At 48.0% G+C, this 17,615-nt stretch overlaps 1 protein-coding gene across 4 annotated transcripts in view; it reads left to right on the plus strand.

Moving 5' to 3' along the window:
* The window catches only part of GARRE1 (granule associated Rac and RHOG effector 1), an 81,195-nt gene extending 64,062 nt beyond the window's left edge, over positions 1-17,133 (plus strand). For all 4 annotated transcript variants that reach the window (XM_032842028.1, XM_032842029.1, XM_032842031.1 and 1 more), the window contains exons 9-14: positions 4,865-4,990; positions 5,880-6,913; positions 11,174-11,339; positions 12,031-12,168; positions 13,931-14,009; positions 14,502-17,133. In XM_032842028.1, coding sequence (XP_032697919.1) covers positions 4,865-4,990; positions 5,880-6,913; positions 11,174-11,339; positions 12,031-12,168; positions 13,931-14,009; positions 14,502-14,810 — 1,852 coding nt within the window. In that variant the 3' untranslated portion in view covers positions 14,811-17,133. The remainder of the gene's footprint in view (positions 1-4,864; positions 4,991-5,879; positions 6,914-11,173; positions 11,340-12,030; positions 12,169-13,930; positions 14,010-14,501) is intronic.
* Positions 17,134-17,615: the final 482 nt, after the last annotated feature.

A 17,615-nucleotide genomic window follows, 5' to 3' on the forward strand; every position in this document is an offset into this window, starting at 1 on the left:
CTTTATTAATAAATTGCAAAAACGGAGCTGTTGAAAGTGTTGGAAGACTTCTGTTATTAAGATTATGATATGAGGGGACGCCTGGGTGGCTCAGTTGGTTAAGCGGCTGCCTTCGGCTCAGGTCATGATCCCAGCGTCCTGGGATCGAGTCCCACATCGGGCTCCTTGCTTGGCGGGGAGCCTGCTTCTCCCTCTGCCTCTGCCTGCCTCTCTGTCTGCCTGTGCTTGCTCACTCTCTCTCCCTCTGTCTCTGGCAAATAAATAAATAAAATCTTAAAAAAAAAAAAAAAAAAAAGATTATGATATGAGGGGCGCCTGGGTGGCTCAGAGGGTTAAGCCTCTGCCTTCGGCTCAGGTCATGGTCTCAGGGTCCTCGGATCAAGCCCCACATCCGGCTCTCTGCTCAGCGGGGAGCCTGCTTCCCTCCCCCCTCTCTGCCTGCCTCTCTGCCTACTTGTGATCTCACTCTCTGTGTCAAATAAATAAAATATTTTAAAAAATTTTAAAAAAGATTATGATATGAATGAGTATTTAACCATATAGAAAAATTTTGAAACATTCTGGTAGGAAGAAAGAGAGAGGAAGTAAGGCGTGATGGCACGCTTGGTGCCTGTATGGACCAGGATGGTAGCTGGGTCATACACTGGAGTTTTATTTAAACCGTTTCTCCTTGAAATGTGGGGGTCCAGTGATAGACTCTGCCGAAGTCTTAGGACTTGTTGATATATCAGGTGAGGGTGAGAAGTTTACTTCATGTCCCAAAACCTCCCTTCTTTCAGTTTCCTCCCCCACTAAGTTTTTTATTTGATTATTGAGATGACATATTGTTAATTTATATACATTTCTTCATTCCTATCAAACATGCCAAAAGCTCACTTTTCTGTAAGATTTTTGTGTCCCTGAATTCTTTTTTTTTCTTTTAAGATTTTATTTTATTTATTTGACAGAGAGAGATCACAAGTAGGCAGAGAGGCAGGCAGAGAGAGAGGGGGAAGCAGGTTCCCTGCTGAGCAGAGAGTCCAGCATGGAGCCTGCGATCCTGAGATGACCTGAGCTGAAGGCAGAGGCTTAACCCACTGAGCCACCCAGGTGCCCCAAGTGTCCCTGAATTCTTAATTTGTTTTCCAACTCAGGTTCTTACTGAAAAATATTAAACTTAACCAGGATTCTCATTTTAGAGAAAATAGTTTGAATTTTTGAATAATTGAGTGAATATAAATGACTAGTACTAAAATGGTGAACACTGCAATTTACTTCCAGAACTCTCTATGTATCATGAGTAATTCATTGAGAGTAATTCATTCTTTGTAATTCATTGAACCTCCACAAAAGACCTTATAGACTATAATTTCTTGGAGAGGCTCCCTCTGGTGGTTGCTTTTGGTAAAAGTGCAAAGCTTTCAAAATACATATTTTTGTTTCTTTCAAAGTATAAACTATGTGCTTGTTGAGAATAATGCCAAAAGAAGTGATTGCTTTACTCCACCTTCGGAAAAATGAAATAGTTAGCAAAGGCAGTCAAGAATTTATTATATAGGGGCGCCTGGGTGGCTCAGTGGGTTAGAGCCTCTGTCTTCAGCTCAGGTCATGATCCCGGGGTCCTGGAATCAAGCCCCACATCGGGCTCTCTGCTCGGCGGGGAGCCTGCTTCCCTTCCTCTCTCTCTGCCTACCTCTCTGCCTGCTTGTGATCTCTGTCTGTCAGATAAATGAATAAAGTCTTTAGGGGGAAAAAAAAGAATTTATTATATGCTTTGCGTTTAATAAAATGGAGTGTCCCATTGCCATATATGTTTTTTTTCCAAATTAAGTAATACCTTATTTAGATTTTTTTAACTGTCTTATTTTAGTCCATCCATTCTTTCTTTCAACAAATACTTACTAAATACCTTCTGTGCGGCAGACACTGCCTGGGCTCTGGGAATTTAAGTATGAGCAAGACAGATGGGCTCTCTGTCCCTAGTAGAGTCGACTTTGTAGTGGGAGGGATGGTGAGGGGACAGCTAGCAAGCATAAGAGTTCAGTTCAAATCCTGGCACATGTTTGAGGGGCTAGGAGCAGAATAATGTCACATGATGGAGAATGACAGGGGTGGCACTGGGGAGGGGAGGCTGTTTGGGTGAGGCCAGTCACGAAGGGTCCATCCTTGAAGATAAGACATTGCAAGGGAGCTGGCCATGGAGAGAGCAGATGGGGAAAGGATTTCTGAGGAGTGAACTGGCATGGCTAGAGATGTGGTGGGTGGTCATAAAGAGAGAGACTCACAGAAGCTAGGACTTGCAGTGTCCCCAAGGGACTTGGATTTTCTAAGAACAGGTGGAGGGTTTTAAGCAAGTCTACGTGATTTGCCAAAAGAATGGTTTTCATCTCTTAAGGGGATTCTATCCATCAACTCTCAGGACTGATGAATTAATAAAAGTGCCGATTTATTGATTTTCAGAAAGAAAAATTAATCTCCCCAGCAACTGTAGTACTTCTTTCCGCATGACCAGCAAATGCTCTCCTAGTGAGCAAACATATGTGACCAGCCAAATCACAGCCAGGAGTGGCTTGGGAGCACAGAGCAAAGATGTCCTAATAATCAGGAATTCCAGGCTGAGAGACTCGGGTACATGAACCCTGGCCAGGTCCACCGGCCAAGAATCTCTCCCGGGAGTCCAGGGTCTGGTTGGGCACTGGCAGAGCTTGCCTTTCGCAGTGTTGCTGAGGCTGGCTGGCTCATATCCTCAGAGACCTATTTCTTTGCAAGCCCTCAGTCATGCTGGAGAGTGCTGCTGCCTTCTTAGATGGCTTTGCAAGTTGTTGACTTTACCACTTATCTGCCAGAGTGCCTAGCAGCAGACAGACAACATCTTCCTGGTTCTGCCTCTCAGAAGAGGCCTCTTGGTGGAGGTACCCTGAATGGGCACCGTGGACCTGAATGGTGGGAAGCAGCTTTCAGGAGAGAAGGCTGGGCAGAAGCAGCAGAAGCAAAGGTCCTGAGATGTGGGCAAATCCATCATATTCAGGGAGCAAGCCAAAGCCTGTGACTGGGACAAGGGTAATGGAGGTGACAGTGGAGAGAGGTGTGGTCAGAGATACAGGAGGGATAAGGTCACAGAAACCCCCAAGGGTTGTTTAGATTTTATTTCAGTCCTGACAGAATGCCGCTGGAGGGTTTTAAACAGGGAAGTGATGTGTTCTGATTGGCGCTACCGGTTCACTCTGGCTCTCTGTGGAGGGTGGGCTGGGAGGGACAGCAGTAGGGGAGAGAAGACCAGCTGGGAGGTTGGTCCTGAGACACAGATGCTGGTGGTTTCTTGGAGTAGAGCTGTAATAAAAGAGGTGGCGAGAAGTGCTTGGTTTGCTGGTGGACTGGCATGGGTTGCAGGTAGCCAGAGATGATGTCGAGGTTTGGGGTAGATGGCTGTGTTGTGTACTTACAGAGGAAGTGTATAGGTTTCAGAGTGGTTTTTGATGGAGAGGAGAGGAAGCACTTGTGCTGACCAAGCTGCCTGTTAGATGTGCCCAAGAGATGTCAAGTGTGCAGTTAGATTCAGGAGAGTGGGGTTTGGGAGGAGGGGGTCGGCTGCTGAAGGAAATTTGAGTCTTCTGGGGAAGATGATCTGTACAGCTACAGGACCAGATGCAGCGTTGTGGGGAGAAAGAACAAAGCCTAAGACATGCCGCCATACCAAGGTCAGGGAAGCAGAGCAGGAGGAGTCAGCAGAGGAGACCAGGAAGGAGCTTGCCAGCCAGGTGGGAGGAAAGTTGAGCAAGTCTGGGGTCACCGAGCTACAGATGATAGTGCTCTGGGAGGAAAGAAGCATTGCACAAGTTGCTGAGATTGAGAAAGATAGAGACTGGTAATTGACCTCTGACACTGGCGAGATCAAAGGTGTTTGATAAAAGCTATTCTAGTGGAGTTATGGGGACCAAAGCCCAGCAGGAGTGGGGTGAGGGGAGACTAGGAGGTCAGGAAGAGGAGGAGACAAAGTGTTTTGCTAAAAGGGGGAGTAGGGAACTTAGCATTATCTGGAGGGGAATGTGGGGCTGAGAGAAAGAAGCTGGTCTGTGAGGCCAGTTTGTTGGCCCAGGTGAATGTCATGGGGGTGGAGGATTAGGTGAGCAGGGGTCCTCAGGAAAGCAGGAGGGTACAGAGCATGCAGTGCTCAGCTGGAGAGTCAGCCGGTGGCAGAGCAGGCCTTGTCTTCCACCCTGACCATAACCTGAGGGGCAGGCTGGTAGTGCAGGCACAGGCACTCGAGGGGGTGGATTAGTGGTAAGAAGAGGGACCAGATCTCCTTTTGGTGACATGAGGGTTGTGATGGGAAAGAAGGGGAGAAGTGGCAGGGATGGCCAAGCTCGGAGGAGAGGGGATGCGGGCTGAAGTGGTCAGCTTGGAAAGGGAAAACATTCGCTCATGTGAGAAGGCCATGTTTGCTGCTTACCTGAAGTTTGCAGTGAGTCCAGGTTTGTCCCTCCTTTGACCTTTAGTTTCTTGGGGACAAGGGTGTTTTGGAAAGGGTGTCAGATCCTAGAATCTGAACACAGTAGGACAGAAAGTCAAGGGTGGAGCCAGTGTGGACAGTAAGAGGGCATCAGGGCCCCCAGAACATAGCCCCTCCACTGAACCCTTCTCTTCCTACCAAACAGACTCGAGAGAATTAGAAATCTAGGGTGATCGCAGCCCCTGTGGCTTTCTCCTCCCGTTGCACAGCAGAAAGTTCCATTGTTAGCCTTGTCATTCTCTAACTGGTCTTTAATTACTGAATTTTCATTTGGTGCCCAAAGCGTGTAAACATTGTAGCCTTTTGTACAAAGCCTACTTGGGACCCTTTTTCAGAGCAGTACCACCCAGACTGACACGGCTGCCTCCTGCCTAGGTGCCTGAAGGAAGACCCCGCTACCATGTCCCTGCTGCAGAGAAGCCTCGATCCTGAGAAGACCCTGGGGCTGGTGGATGTGCTCTACACGGCCGTGCTGGACCTCAGCCGCTGGAGGGCAGGGAGGTGGGTGTCCCTGCTGATCACCTGAAGTAGCTCACATTCAGGCCCATAGTCAGGGATGGTGTGCCCGCGTACAGTCTCCTGCATGCTCACATTGCAGATCCTTTGTGAGGAAGTAAGGCGAGAAAGAGAACTTTTTGGTCACTTAAATTGGAATCATTTCGAACTTACTGGAAAGTTGCATTCATACCAAGCATTGCTCTCTACCCTTTATCCAGATTCCTCGGTTACTTAACATGTTTGCCTTCATTGGTTTTACCATTTGAGAGTAAGTCCATCAAAAGGATTTTAGCCCAACTCATATTCTTCTCATGAACGAAGACCAGAGAAACGTGTAGAAAATTTACTTAATATCCTACATGAAATTTATTTCTGTCTGAAAGCAGCTGACAGTCACAAGACCATCTCTAGGAATTATGAACTTCAGAATGGTAGGGACCTTGAACATCCGGCCGTGGGACCCCTTTCTGAACTCACAAGTGCCAAGGCCCGGAACACTGCTGTGGCATGTCTAGGGTCACAGCAGCTGTCGCCTGCTTCAGCCCCACACCCTTTCCATCTCAGGGGCTCTCTTTCGGTACTAGGAAAGTTCTCGGAAAACCCTGGAAGTAACAGGCGTCTGTTCTTGGCACTGTCTGTGCCAAGACAATAGTGCTGCATGGTGTCACTGAGTTCTGCCCACTGCCCTACCCCTACCCACGTCCCTCTGCTGGATCAGTCCTATGTACACTTAAAAGTCTGGGGTGTTCATTTTATTTCTCTATAAAATAGGTGAACATGACACCAGGCAACTAGAGAGACTGTTTTTGTCCTTAAAGTCTTTTTTAGATGCAAAGAGATCCATTTTGTGTTTTGTCTTTTTTTAATTTTTAATATGTTTCTGTTGAAATAGGGAACAAACTTTACCCTGCATACAGATCCAGCTTCAAAGGGAGATCTGCGATTTTGGGAATCAGGCTGACCTGCCTTCTGGGAACGGGAACAAATCCTCAGGCGGCCTGCAGAAGACGTTCTCCAAGCTGACATCCCGGTTCACCAAGAAAGCTTCATGCACCAGCTCTAGCAGCAGCACAAATTATTCCATCCCAAATACCCCTTCCAAAAACCTCTTCATAGCTGGGTGTTCAGAAGAGAAGGCCAAAATGCCCAGCAATATTGATTCAAGGTTACAAAGCATTTTGAACATTGGTAATTTCCCTAGGACTACAGACCCTTCACAGTCAGCACAGAATTCCAGTAATCAGATGGCCAATGGTTTTCTCATGGAGAGACGTGACAACTTCCTGCCAGGGGATGATGGCAAGGACGAGAAGGGCATGAACTTACCAACCGATCAGGAAATGCAGGAGGTGATCGATTTTCTCTCGGGCTTTAACATGGGCCAGTCACATCAGGGCTCCCCATTGGTGACAAGGCGTAATTCTGCTGCCACAACCATGGTGACTGAACAGAAGGCAGGAGCTATGCCGCCCCAGCAGCCACCACTGCCAGTGCCCCCTCCACCGCGGCCACCCCAGGCTGGAGCCCACGCCCCTCTGACCCCCCAGCCCGGCCTGGCACCTCAGCAGCCGTCCCCAAAGCAGCAACAACCCCAGGTCCAGTACTACCAACACCTGCTCCAGCCCATTGGACCTCAGCAGCCCCCTCCCCAGCCTCGGGCCCCTGGGAAGTGGGTGCATGGCTCAGCCCAGCAGCCCGCCCAGCCAGTTGGAGCAGGTCTGTCTCCTCTCGGCCAGTGGCCTGGCATATGTGATCTCAGTTCTGACGTGTACAGCTTGGGTCTGGTGAGCAGCTATATGGATAACGTGATGTCGGAGGTTTTGGGGCAGAAGCCGCAGGGACCTAGAAATAACACCTGGCCAAACCGTGACCAAAGTGATGGCGTCTTTGGGATGTTGGGAGAGATTCTGCCCTTTGATCCTGCAGGTATGTGGACCACCCCCCACCCTGTGCCGACCTTGGGGTTTTCACAGAAATGTAATCACTGGGACTTCATAGGGCCCATCTGATACAGCCTTACTTGTGGGGTCAAGTGAACTGCTAATTTCCCTTTAAAGACCTTTTCTCGCTGTTGGATGGCAAGTATGGGACACATCCAGCAAAGGTAAGCAGCCATGGTGAAAATGAGACGAGGAAGGTAAGGACCACTAGTTTTCTCTCTGTGCAGAGGCTGGGATCGAGGCCACGAGAAGTTCCTCGAACGGCTCCACATCCCGAAATTGAAGTGGGCTTCTGTCTGGGCCCTCCTATTCGTGGGAGCCAAGGCATCAGGCCCTTTGTGAACTGCTCTTTCCCTGATTACATAACCTGGTCTATGCTTAAATGCCAGGACCTATGAAAGGTGGTAGAGCATCCTCCTTCCTTCAGAGAATATGGCTTCTCCTGGCCTCAGCAGTGTGAAGATACCACCAGATTTATCTCACAAAATTAGAAAAAGAACTTAGAAATAGAGAAAAATAAACTAGGAGGAGGAAGTAATTAAGGAGAAAAGCCAAGATTAATTGAATTTAGAAGAAAAATGTAGTAGAAATTATAAAGAAAATCTAAAAAGGTCTCTTGAAGGCCAACAGAATAGATAAGCCAATTTATTGTAAGTCTCCGTAAGATGAGAGCAAAGAGAAACAAGATTAGGAAAGAGAAAGGAGGGGCGCCTGGATGGCTCAGTTGGTTAAGCCTCTGCCTTCGGCTCTGGTCATAATGCTGGCGTCCTAGATCAAGTCCTGCATTGAGCTCCTTGCTCAGCCGGGAGCCTGATTTTCCCTCTGCCTCTGCCTGCTGCTCCCCCTGCTTTTGCCCTCTCTCTCCCTCTCTCTCTCTCTGACAAATAAATAAATTTTAAAAATAAACAAATAAATAAAATCTTAAAAAAAGAAAGAGAAAGATGTCATTTCAGAAATAGGAGAGATTAAAAGAAGTTTAAGACGTTACTATGTACGACTCAATGACAACATATTTGAAAACTGAATGGAAAAATGACTTCTTTCCTAATAAAATACACATCACCAAAATTGTGCCAAGAAGTGGAAAACCTGCCTAGATCTGTTTCAGTGGAAGAAATTGGAACAGTAATTATGAAGCCAACACGATTTTCCCATAAAAACTTCATAAGGGTTATTTAAAAGCAAACCGTAGTCCTCTGTTTATGAGTGTGGATAGAGGTGGGATGACAGAGCGGTGATGGGAAGGCAGTTCTCTGTTACTACCGCCGGCGTAGGCAGGTAGGACAGTGGAAGGACTCACTGCTGCTCAGTAACCCATGGTGTCACCCCATTGCATGAGAGGTCACACAACAATAAAAGTTATAAAGACATTTGATAAAAGCCACCAGTGACTTAAAAAAAAAAACAACCAGGGGCGCCTGGGTGGCTCAGTGGGTAAAGCCTCTGCCTTCAGCTCAGGTCATGATCTCAGGGTCCTGGGATCAAGCTCCATGTCGGGCTCTCTGCTCAGCAGGGAGCCTGCTTCCCTTCCTCTCTCTCTGCCTGCCTTTCTGCCTACTTGTGATCTCCTGTTTGTCAAATAAATAAATAAAATCTTAAGAGAAAAAAAAAGACAAAACAAAACAAAAAAGAAAGAAAAACCTCCAAGTAAGACAGGAATAGAAAGAAATTTCTTTAAAAATAAGAAAAGAAAGAAAGAAAGAAAAAAGAAATTTCTTGAATATTAAAAAGACTGTCTACCAAAAGCCAGGAGCAAGAATTACTCTGTATAGTGAAACAGAATCATTCCAGTTTAAATCAAGACCCAGACAGAGTAGCAACTGTTACTGCCAGTAGCATGTAACTTTGTCTTGGACTCTCTAGCAAATACAGCCAGACATGTGTAATAAGCTTTAGAAAAAAGATACACTGAAAGCACATGTCTTTGCTGGCAACAGAATTGGAGGGGAGAAAATACCCAACAAGACTCCTTAATTTAAAAAAAACGAATTAGCGAATCTGATAAGGTGGGTGGTTGAGAGATAAATACATAGAAATGCATTACTCTTTAACGTAGCAGAAGGTATGCAGGTGGAAAATATATTCCGCTTAAGGAGAATACTGTAAAATATATAAATAACTATAGCAAATATTTATATAAATAACCAGCAGATGAGGAATTCCCTGCTCAAACAGCCCAGCATTAGCTACTAATGGAAAGAAATGTTTCCTTAGGTTGTCTAAAAATCCCTCATGCTGCTGCTCACGCTTTCTTGTTCTCTGGTAGATGTGGGCAACCTTGGACCCTGGGGCACAGGAAGGGCCCATGGTTCCATCCCGCTCCGGAAAAGCAGGCCCCACCCGGCTGCCACTGACTGGGGTGGGCGCAGTGCCGCACAGGGCATTTTTTTCAACTGCTCTTAGACAGTCTGTACATCTTTTAATAGTCATGCAATTAAGTCCAGAGTATAAACACTCTCTGGCAGAATTTTACCGTTTTTGATGTTTGTTGAGTCCTGGATGGCCTCTATGTCTTTAAGCTACAAATGCTATTAGCTTCTTCTGCTGCCTGTCCTTTCTGATCTGCAGGTCCTTGATCTGCAGACCCCGGCCTGAGGGCATCAGATCTGCATGGCCCTTTCCCCAAATGAAGGAAGGGCACTGCTCTGGATAGATGAAATTACGGAAGGCCCCATCTCGGGCAAGGCCAGTTCTCTCACAGAGTGCCCCTTCTTGACAGGGCACACTTAGCCCCTGGAGGCATAGCTTGACTCACTGGGAAGGGGGCTTTGATCTCAGCACGGCCCCTCCCCTCCCTTGTTGTGGGCATCTTTGTGCAGTGCACGCAGTCTTACCGGCAGTCCTGTGGCAGTGCCCTGAGGATGAGCTAAGAATGAGACTTTGCCCTAGTATCTTTCCCAGCTTGAAGCTCTGAGTACACACTGCTGAGTCATGTTCAGCTTGTGAACCATAGATACCTTCCTGCCGTATCTTCTTTTTTTTTGTTTCTTAAGATTTTATTTATTTATTTGGGAGAGAGAGCCAGAGAGAGCATGAGCAGGGAGGAGAGGGAGAAGCAGGCCTCGTGCTGAGCAGGGAGCCCAACACAGGGCTCCATCCCCGGACCCCAGCATCATGATCTGAGCTGAAGGCAGAAGCTTAACCAACTGAGCCACCCAGGCGCCCCCTCTTGCGTCCCCCATCCCCTGCCGTATCTTCTTGTTTGACTTTTTCTCTCAGCGTCCGCTATGCTGTTTTTTCCTCCCACTTGTACTGTCCTGCCCATTCTTACTCAGCTCCGGCCAGTATGTTTCGAGTCACCTCTTTTTTTTTTTTTTTTTTAAGATTTTATTATTTATTTGACACAGAGAGAAAGAGAGAGGGAACACAAGCAGGGGGAGTGGGAGAGGGAGAAGGGGATTCCCCACTAAGCAGGGAGCCCGATGTGGGGCTCAGTCCCGGGACCCTTTGAGCCAAAGGCAAACGCTTAACCAACAGTCACCCAGGCGCCCCTCTAGTCACCTCTTAATACCTCTGAAATTCTGAAATTTCATTTCATTCATTACTCACTGTCTTCACACAGAGTGAGTAGATCTGCCATCCAATATCCAGGAAAATCCTGGATTCAGATTGGGCCAAGTGGCAATGACACTGATGCTTTGACAACTTTAAGGTTATTAGTTCGCTTAAAGACATCAATCATATGATTTTCTTTTTTTTTTTTAAGATTTTATTTATTTTTTTTGACAGACCGAGATCACAAGTAGGCAGAGAGGCAGGCAGAAAGAGAGGAGGAAGCAGGCTCCCCACTAAGCAGAGAGCCTGATGTGGGGCTCGATCCGAGGACCCTGGGATCATGACCCGAGCCGAAGGCAGAGGCTTTAACCCACTGAGCCACCCAGGCACCCCAATCATATGATTTTCTAAGTTGTTATGTAGGTAGCACCAGACATGGGAACATTGTTCAGTATCTGGTATTTGTCTTTAAACTTTAACCATGGATCCTTTTTTGTTCTCTGTCTTTCGGTCCCACTCAGCTTGCCTCTGTCCTAGGCCTAACCCTTCTTGACAGTCCCTGTGCACACCCTGTCCCCTAGGTCAGATGTTGGGCTGAAAGCCCCAGTCCTACAGCTCTTGGGGCCACCAGCCTGGCAGCACCTCCCCACTTTTCACTGTGTGTGTGACCAGCACATGCTCGGGCAGCAGGGAAAGAAACAACCCCTCACTCTCCCCAACCCCTCTCTCCCCCTTTGTCTTATTAACACAGTGGGTTCGGACCCTGAGTTTGCTCGCTACGTGGCAGGAGTGAGCCAGGCAATGCAGCAGAAGCGGCAAGTGCAACATGGCCGCCGCCCAGGCCACCCCCGGGGCCACTGGCCCCCCATGGATGATGCCCATCGGACCTGGCCTTTCCCAGAGTTCTTCACAGAAGGGTGAGTGCTGGGGGGTGGAGGGAAACTGAGTTTGGGCCCTGGGGATCCCCAGGGGCCCTCTGCACTCTTATCAGACAACTCGATGATTCCAAGCCCATCTGGTCAGATCTTCAGGTGGTCAGAGTTTTGTGACAGACCCAAAGATGCCGAGTGCCATGATATGCCCCTGTGAACACACCATTGGTAGAAATTGATGATTTTCGGCACGTACTCTTCCGCCCGGAGCCAGGAACTTACCTGATGGTGTTTGTGAGGTCACTGAATATTTAACACAGTCTCTGTGCTGAAATGGGCATGGCTGTGAACCCCAGGCGATTCATGGAATGCAAATCTTGTAAACTCCAAAAAGCAAATGTGTATGGTTCAGATACCAGTGTATCCAGAGAACTGTGGATTTGCATGTCTCTTATTGCCACCCAGTTAATAAATCTGGACAGCTAACGACCATTTCAGCTTTTTGTTCTAACATGAATTTCACATGCAAACCAAAGCCTTCCAAAAAGAATACGGGGCAGCGAAGAGTACATGTTACTTTTGAAATAAGAGACAGGAAGGAAAGCTCGGGTTTTTAGAAGGGGAGACAAGAGACCGCGATCTGGTTGTTAGATGAGTGGAAAGCCTCAGGCATGTCCGGCTGGTGTCCAGGCTGGCTGTAGGAGGCCCGGGACCAGCTTCTCTCTCTGGCTTTCAGGGACGGCCTGCACAGCGGCTGGTCTGGTGCTCAGGGGGACTCCGCCAGCTCAAGTGATGAGACATCCTCCGCCAACGGGGACAGTTTGTTTTCCATGTTTTCAGGGCCTGACCTCGTGGCTGCTGTCAAGCAGAGAAGGTATGAAGAGATTTTTTTTTTTGTTTAAGATTTTATTTATTTATTTGACAGAGAGAGAGATCACAGGTAGGCAGAGAGGCAGGCAGAGAGCGAGAGGGGGAAGCAGTCTCTCCGCTGAGCAGAGAGCCCAATGCGGGGCTCGATCCTAGGACCCTGGGATCATGACCGGAGCTGAAGGCAGAGGTTTAACCCACTGAGCTACCCAGGTGCCCTGAAGAAATTTTTAAAAGCAAAGGATAGAGGGGCACATGAATGTGTTCCCCAGCTCATTCCTTTGGAAAGCTCAGGAACACCATGGCTCCCAGTCAGCCTGGTGTGAGAGAGGCAGAGGGCCTCTGTTAGCATGGCCTCGCTGTAGCCCAGGCTCCCCGTGGGCTTGCTTAGCCCAGGTGACTTAACATTGGGTTGAGGCTTCACTGGCAGAAGAGTTTCATGCAAGTAGGAGCCAGAAATACCAGTAGGAGGCAAGGGAGGGTTCTGGAGATAGGTCTGGACACTGGTCTGAGCCTTACAAGAGGCAACCCTTTCTGTGGAAGGAGCAGGACCAGGATGACTAGGTTCTAATCAGGACTCACCGATAGGCTTTGCAACTCCAAACAAGGACCTGGCCCTCTCTGTTCCTTAGTTTCTTCATCAAAGTTGAAAAGAAAACATAATAGAGTATATTCAGGTCTAAGAAGTTTTTTGAAAGTAGGGGTGCTTGACTGGCTCATTTGGTAGAGCATGAGACTCCTGGTGTCAGGGTCATGAGTTCAAGCCCCTCGTTGGGCATCATGACTAGTCAAAAAATAAAAATAAAAATAAAAAAGAAAGGAAGGGAAAAGGAAAAAGGAAAGAAAAAAATCAAACATGTTAGGCTCAGTTAGTTGCTATGATGAAAAATATGGTGGGCGCCAGGGTGGCTCAGTCAGTTAAGCATCAGACTCTTGATATCGGCTCTTAATCTCAAGAGTCGTGAGTTCAGGCTCTACATTGGGTTCCACACTGGGCGTGGAGCCTACTTAAAAAAAGAAAAAAATATATACACACACACACACACACACACATATATATATGTATATATATAGGATATATATAGGAGTCAGGGAGGCCTCTGATGAGCAGACAGCCGAACACAATGAGGGAGTAGCTGGTGAGAGACTGGCAGTGGGGTGTGTGTGAAAGAGAAGAATCAGGGATGATATGTGAGGTTTTGGCTGGAGCATCTGTCTGAAAGGACGTGCCAAGGAGCTGAGACTGGAGGAGCAGGATTGAGCCAGGGGTAGCATTTAAGATGTCTGCGTTAGACAAGGGAAATCGGAGAGGCTGATGAGACGGCAAGGAAGCCACCAGGAGCGTGGCCTCTGTAGAGACTGCTGTCTGCAGGTGGGAGCACGGAAGACTGATTTACTTGGTTTGGAGCTTGCTCCATCCTGCCTTTTTTGTTCAACATTATAACAGAAATTTTTCCTGTTTGTAGTTAAAACTAACAGTCTTTTAAGTCCCACTTCCCAAGGGCATGGAAAACAGTCAGTATCCATTGACTGCATTAACAAAAGCCAGAGCCAGCAGACTGAAAGCCGCTGGAAGAGCCAGCCCCCCACCCCAAGCCGAGAGGCCTCATGGGAGTGCTCCGTTCACTGCCCACCACGCGATCCCCTGCGTGCAGTGGACCCAGGGCCTCCCCACCGAGAACCAGTGCCCAGAACCAGGTGGCCAGCGTGTCAAGGTCAGCAGGGCAGCAAGCCAGGCGCCCACTGCACTGAGCTCTTGGTTCTTTCAGGAAACACAGCAGTGGAGAGCAGGAAACCAGCACGCTCCCCTCACCGCCTCTTCTTACCACCGTGGAGGACGTGAACCAGGTACCATGGGCACTGCTCTGGCGATGGAGGGCCAGCTGTGTGGGGTACAGACCATGAGCGAGGTTCCAAAGCTTAAGTTTCAAGAGGGCTTCAGAGAGGGGTTCTTTGTGGTGAACAACTTTTTTCCCCATGATTAACCATCTCACCTGATTCAGAGCCAGATGTAGAGGAGCCCCTAGGGTTGTGCCTGTCCACTGTGATAGCCAGTAGCCACATTTGGCTATTTAAATTGGAATGGATCCAATATAAATACAAATTGAGTTCCTTAGTAGCACTGGCCACATGCGGGGAGTGTCTGCTGCATTGAACAGCACAGGCACAGAACATTTCTGTCACTGCAAGTTCAGCTGGACGGTGCTGCTCCAGGGCTGTGGGGAGGGTGAGGGGCTCCTCCCCTGTCTCCCAGGTGGGGATAAGGACCAGAGGCCTGGGGAGGTGGGAAAAGATGACGAATTGCCAGAATGCCACTAAGAACCCTCTTCTGTCTCTCAGGATAGCAAAACCAAAACGTGGCCCCCCAAAGCGCCCTGGCAGCACCCGGCCCCGCTGCCCAGCACACTGCCCAGCCCGAGCACCCCACTCTACGCAGTTGCCAGCCCCGGCAGCCAGTGGAACGACACCATGCAGATGCTGCAGTCGCCAGTGTGGGCCGCGACCAGCGACTGCAGCGCCGCCTCCTTTACCTATGTGCAGACCCCACCGCAGCCCCCACCCCCACCAGCACACAAGGCAGCATCCAAGGGCTTCAAGGCCTTCCCCGGGAAGGCTGAGCGCCGGCCGGCCTACTTGCCCCAGTACTGACCCAGGGGCAGCCTGCCTGCCTTGCCCAGAGCTGTTAGGGCCAGCATCCCCACCCCAGGGCTGACTAGCTGGCACCAGCCCCCCCAGAGGACCAGTGCACCCCTGTCCCAGGCAGGGATCCCTGGGGATGTGGGTAGTTGGCAGCTCCAAGCCTTTAAGGCCTGGCTTCTCAAACTTTGGAGGCATCAGAGCCCTGGAGGGCCAGCTGGAAACAGCTTTCTGACCCTCAGGGAGATGCTGGGGGATCTTTGAGCTATAAGCTCCCCCAGTAATTCTGATGCAGGTGGGCCATAGGCCACACTTTGAGAAACACAGCTCTCAAGTTTGTAGTCCCACTGTGTGTGTTGGGAAGGCCTCAGGCCTGAAGGCTGAGAGCAAAACTGACCATTCTTCTGAAACCCTCCCCCTCCTTTTTAACACGTTGAGTGATGACCACATCAGTCACTGTATTTTATAGCTATTTTTCATATAGGTTTTTAGTTAAAACATCTCCCGCCTAAAACGCATTGAATATTTTAAGATAACAAATATAGAGGCTGGATGTTTGTTCAACACTATCTTTATTTAAGCTTACACAAAACGGGCAGAGTATAGAATACTTGTGATTGGAAGCAATCACCTGTTTTTTCTGTGGGTGGGCAGCCAGCCCCTTGCCACCCCAAGCAGCACCCCAGGGGTGCAGTCCTGACTGGATTTACAAAACCAGGATCGTTTGAGAGGCGTATTCCTGATGGTGCATGGAGATGAGCCAGCTGGCTGCTGTCCGCGTGCGGGATGACATTGCACCTGCTGCCCTCAGATCCACACGTGGCCAGAGGCTTTGACACAGTCTCCAAACTTGGGGGTGTGGTCAAGAGGCTGCACAAAGACACCTGCACTTGAACTTGCAGTAACATTTGTGAGCTGGCTCAAGACAAACCAATTAAGATGTAGATAGGAATTAATTTAAAGTCATTTCTTTTAAAAAAAAAAAAAACACAAGAACAAAAAACCACCTCATTTTCAGTTGACATGTGCCATTAAAGAGGTAACATCCTGTGGATTTAGGGATATTTTCCAGCCAGAATGGATCCAGAAGAAATGAATGGTGCTTAAATTGAGAAATAATGATACATATATCTCTACAGAGTAGACATATCCCGCTGTATATTAATTGAGGTTACAGAAGTTCTTTATATAAAACTTATTTAAATTTTTCATATTTCATCTTTGAAAAAGTCTAATTGAGAAAAATCCATAATATTTTCTGGTATGAAAGTTGGACAGTATTAATATTTTTTTTTATATTTTCTTAAATCATTAAACCATTTTAATATATATGTTAACTACTAATAAATGGTTTATTCTTTCTAACTCCATATAAGCTTTTCCAACAGAGATTGTAATAACACATTTATGTTCTCATTTTTCTACGGATATAAGTAAATTTATATTTAAAAATACCAAAAAGAAAAAATATATATGTATATGTATGTATACACACTAATGATAGAGGCCCCCTGAGGTGTCTGAGCCCAGCCATCTGAATTTTTAGTACTGTGTTGCCAGGCTGTTTGCAGGCCTCGGGTGTCGTCTTTTGTGCTGTGTGGGGATGCCGTTGCTGCCTGTACTTCTGATCCTTTCACCGTGGCTTCCGAACATTCACCTCACCATGTTTACAGAGAACTATTTTGTACATAGACTTCTCCAGGCACGTGCTTTGCACCAACCCTGCGTGGCTCTTGTCTCTGTTCGCTGTCCCAGTGTGTATATGTCTGAGCGCGTTTGTGGCTGTTTTCCTTGTAAGGTAGTTTTGTTTCCCTTCTGTAACGTGTCCACAGTACCTTGTATTTTCAAGTTCAATTATACTGAAGTACTCTTGTTTCAATAGTGCCTCCCCAAAGACCTCACCCGGGACAGAGGTCAGCCCTTGACGCCCCAGTGCAGGTGACCTTGACACTGCTACATTGTCACTCTCTGGTCTGTTTTTCTCGATTAAGCGGGACGTTTTGTAATCGCATCTCTGTGGGCTGTGAGACTGTGTGAAGCTGTTTGTGTGGTCTCCTTGTAGGTGCTGTGTTCTCAGCACCGCCTTGCTCTGAACACTGGTAATTCCAGGTGCTGCGCTCGGCAGAGGGGTCTTGCCAAAGCGCATGTGTGTGCGTGTGTGAGTGTGTGTGTCCTTTGCACGGCCGGGCGTGACTGCCTTGCTCGGGCATCAGCAGGACATCGTGTGAATAGTTACAACGCTTCCAAACTGGAACTCTACATTTTGTATCTTACTTTTAAAGCTCCTATAAGTAAAATAACTATTGGCTTTATTAAAAATATACATTTAATAATACTTTGTATCTCTGTTTGAAATGAACTGCAGCAGACACACGAGAAGCCCTGCCTGGTTCATGACTTTGAAAAGGGACACCCGCATTGCTTTTTAGGTCAGCCCGGCCCCTGGTTCTGAGACCTCGAGAGAGGAAAGACCACTGGGAATATTAAGATGAGCTGGGGTGGGTGAGCAGGAAGCAGGTGACCTACTACACCTCTCCATTCGGCTTTAAGGCCAATTGCTGGAAGAAGCTTCTGTAGGGACAGAGCCAATGTCATGGTGAAGAAGACCACCTGGAAGGATGCAGGTTCTCTCCTTGGGTTGTGGCCTCTCAATACCCACCTTCCACCAACCCTGGGCACTATGAACCGCCCAGCCAGCCTTTCCAAGGAGCAGACCCAGGGATGAGCTCTCCCCCTGCCCTGCCAGGGACCCCATATCTGGCAAAGAGACCATACCTTCAGGGACAAGGACTAGTCTCATTGGATGATATCCTCCTG

This window comes from Lontra canadensis, unplaced genomic scaffold (genome assembly GCF_010015895.1).
Source record: "Lontra canadensis isolate GAN:19392208 unplaced genomic scaffold, GSC_riverotter_1.0 scaffold125, whole genome shotgun sequence".
In the NCBI taxonomy this organism is placed as follows: Eukaryota; Metazoa; Chordata; class Mammalia; order Carnivora; family Mustelidae; genus Lontra; species Lontra canadensis.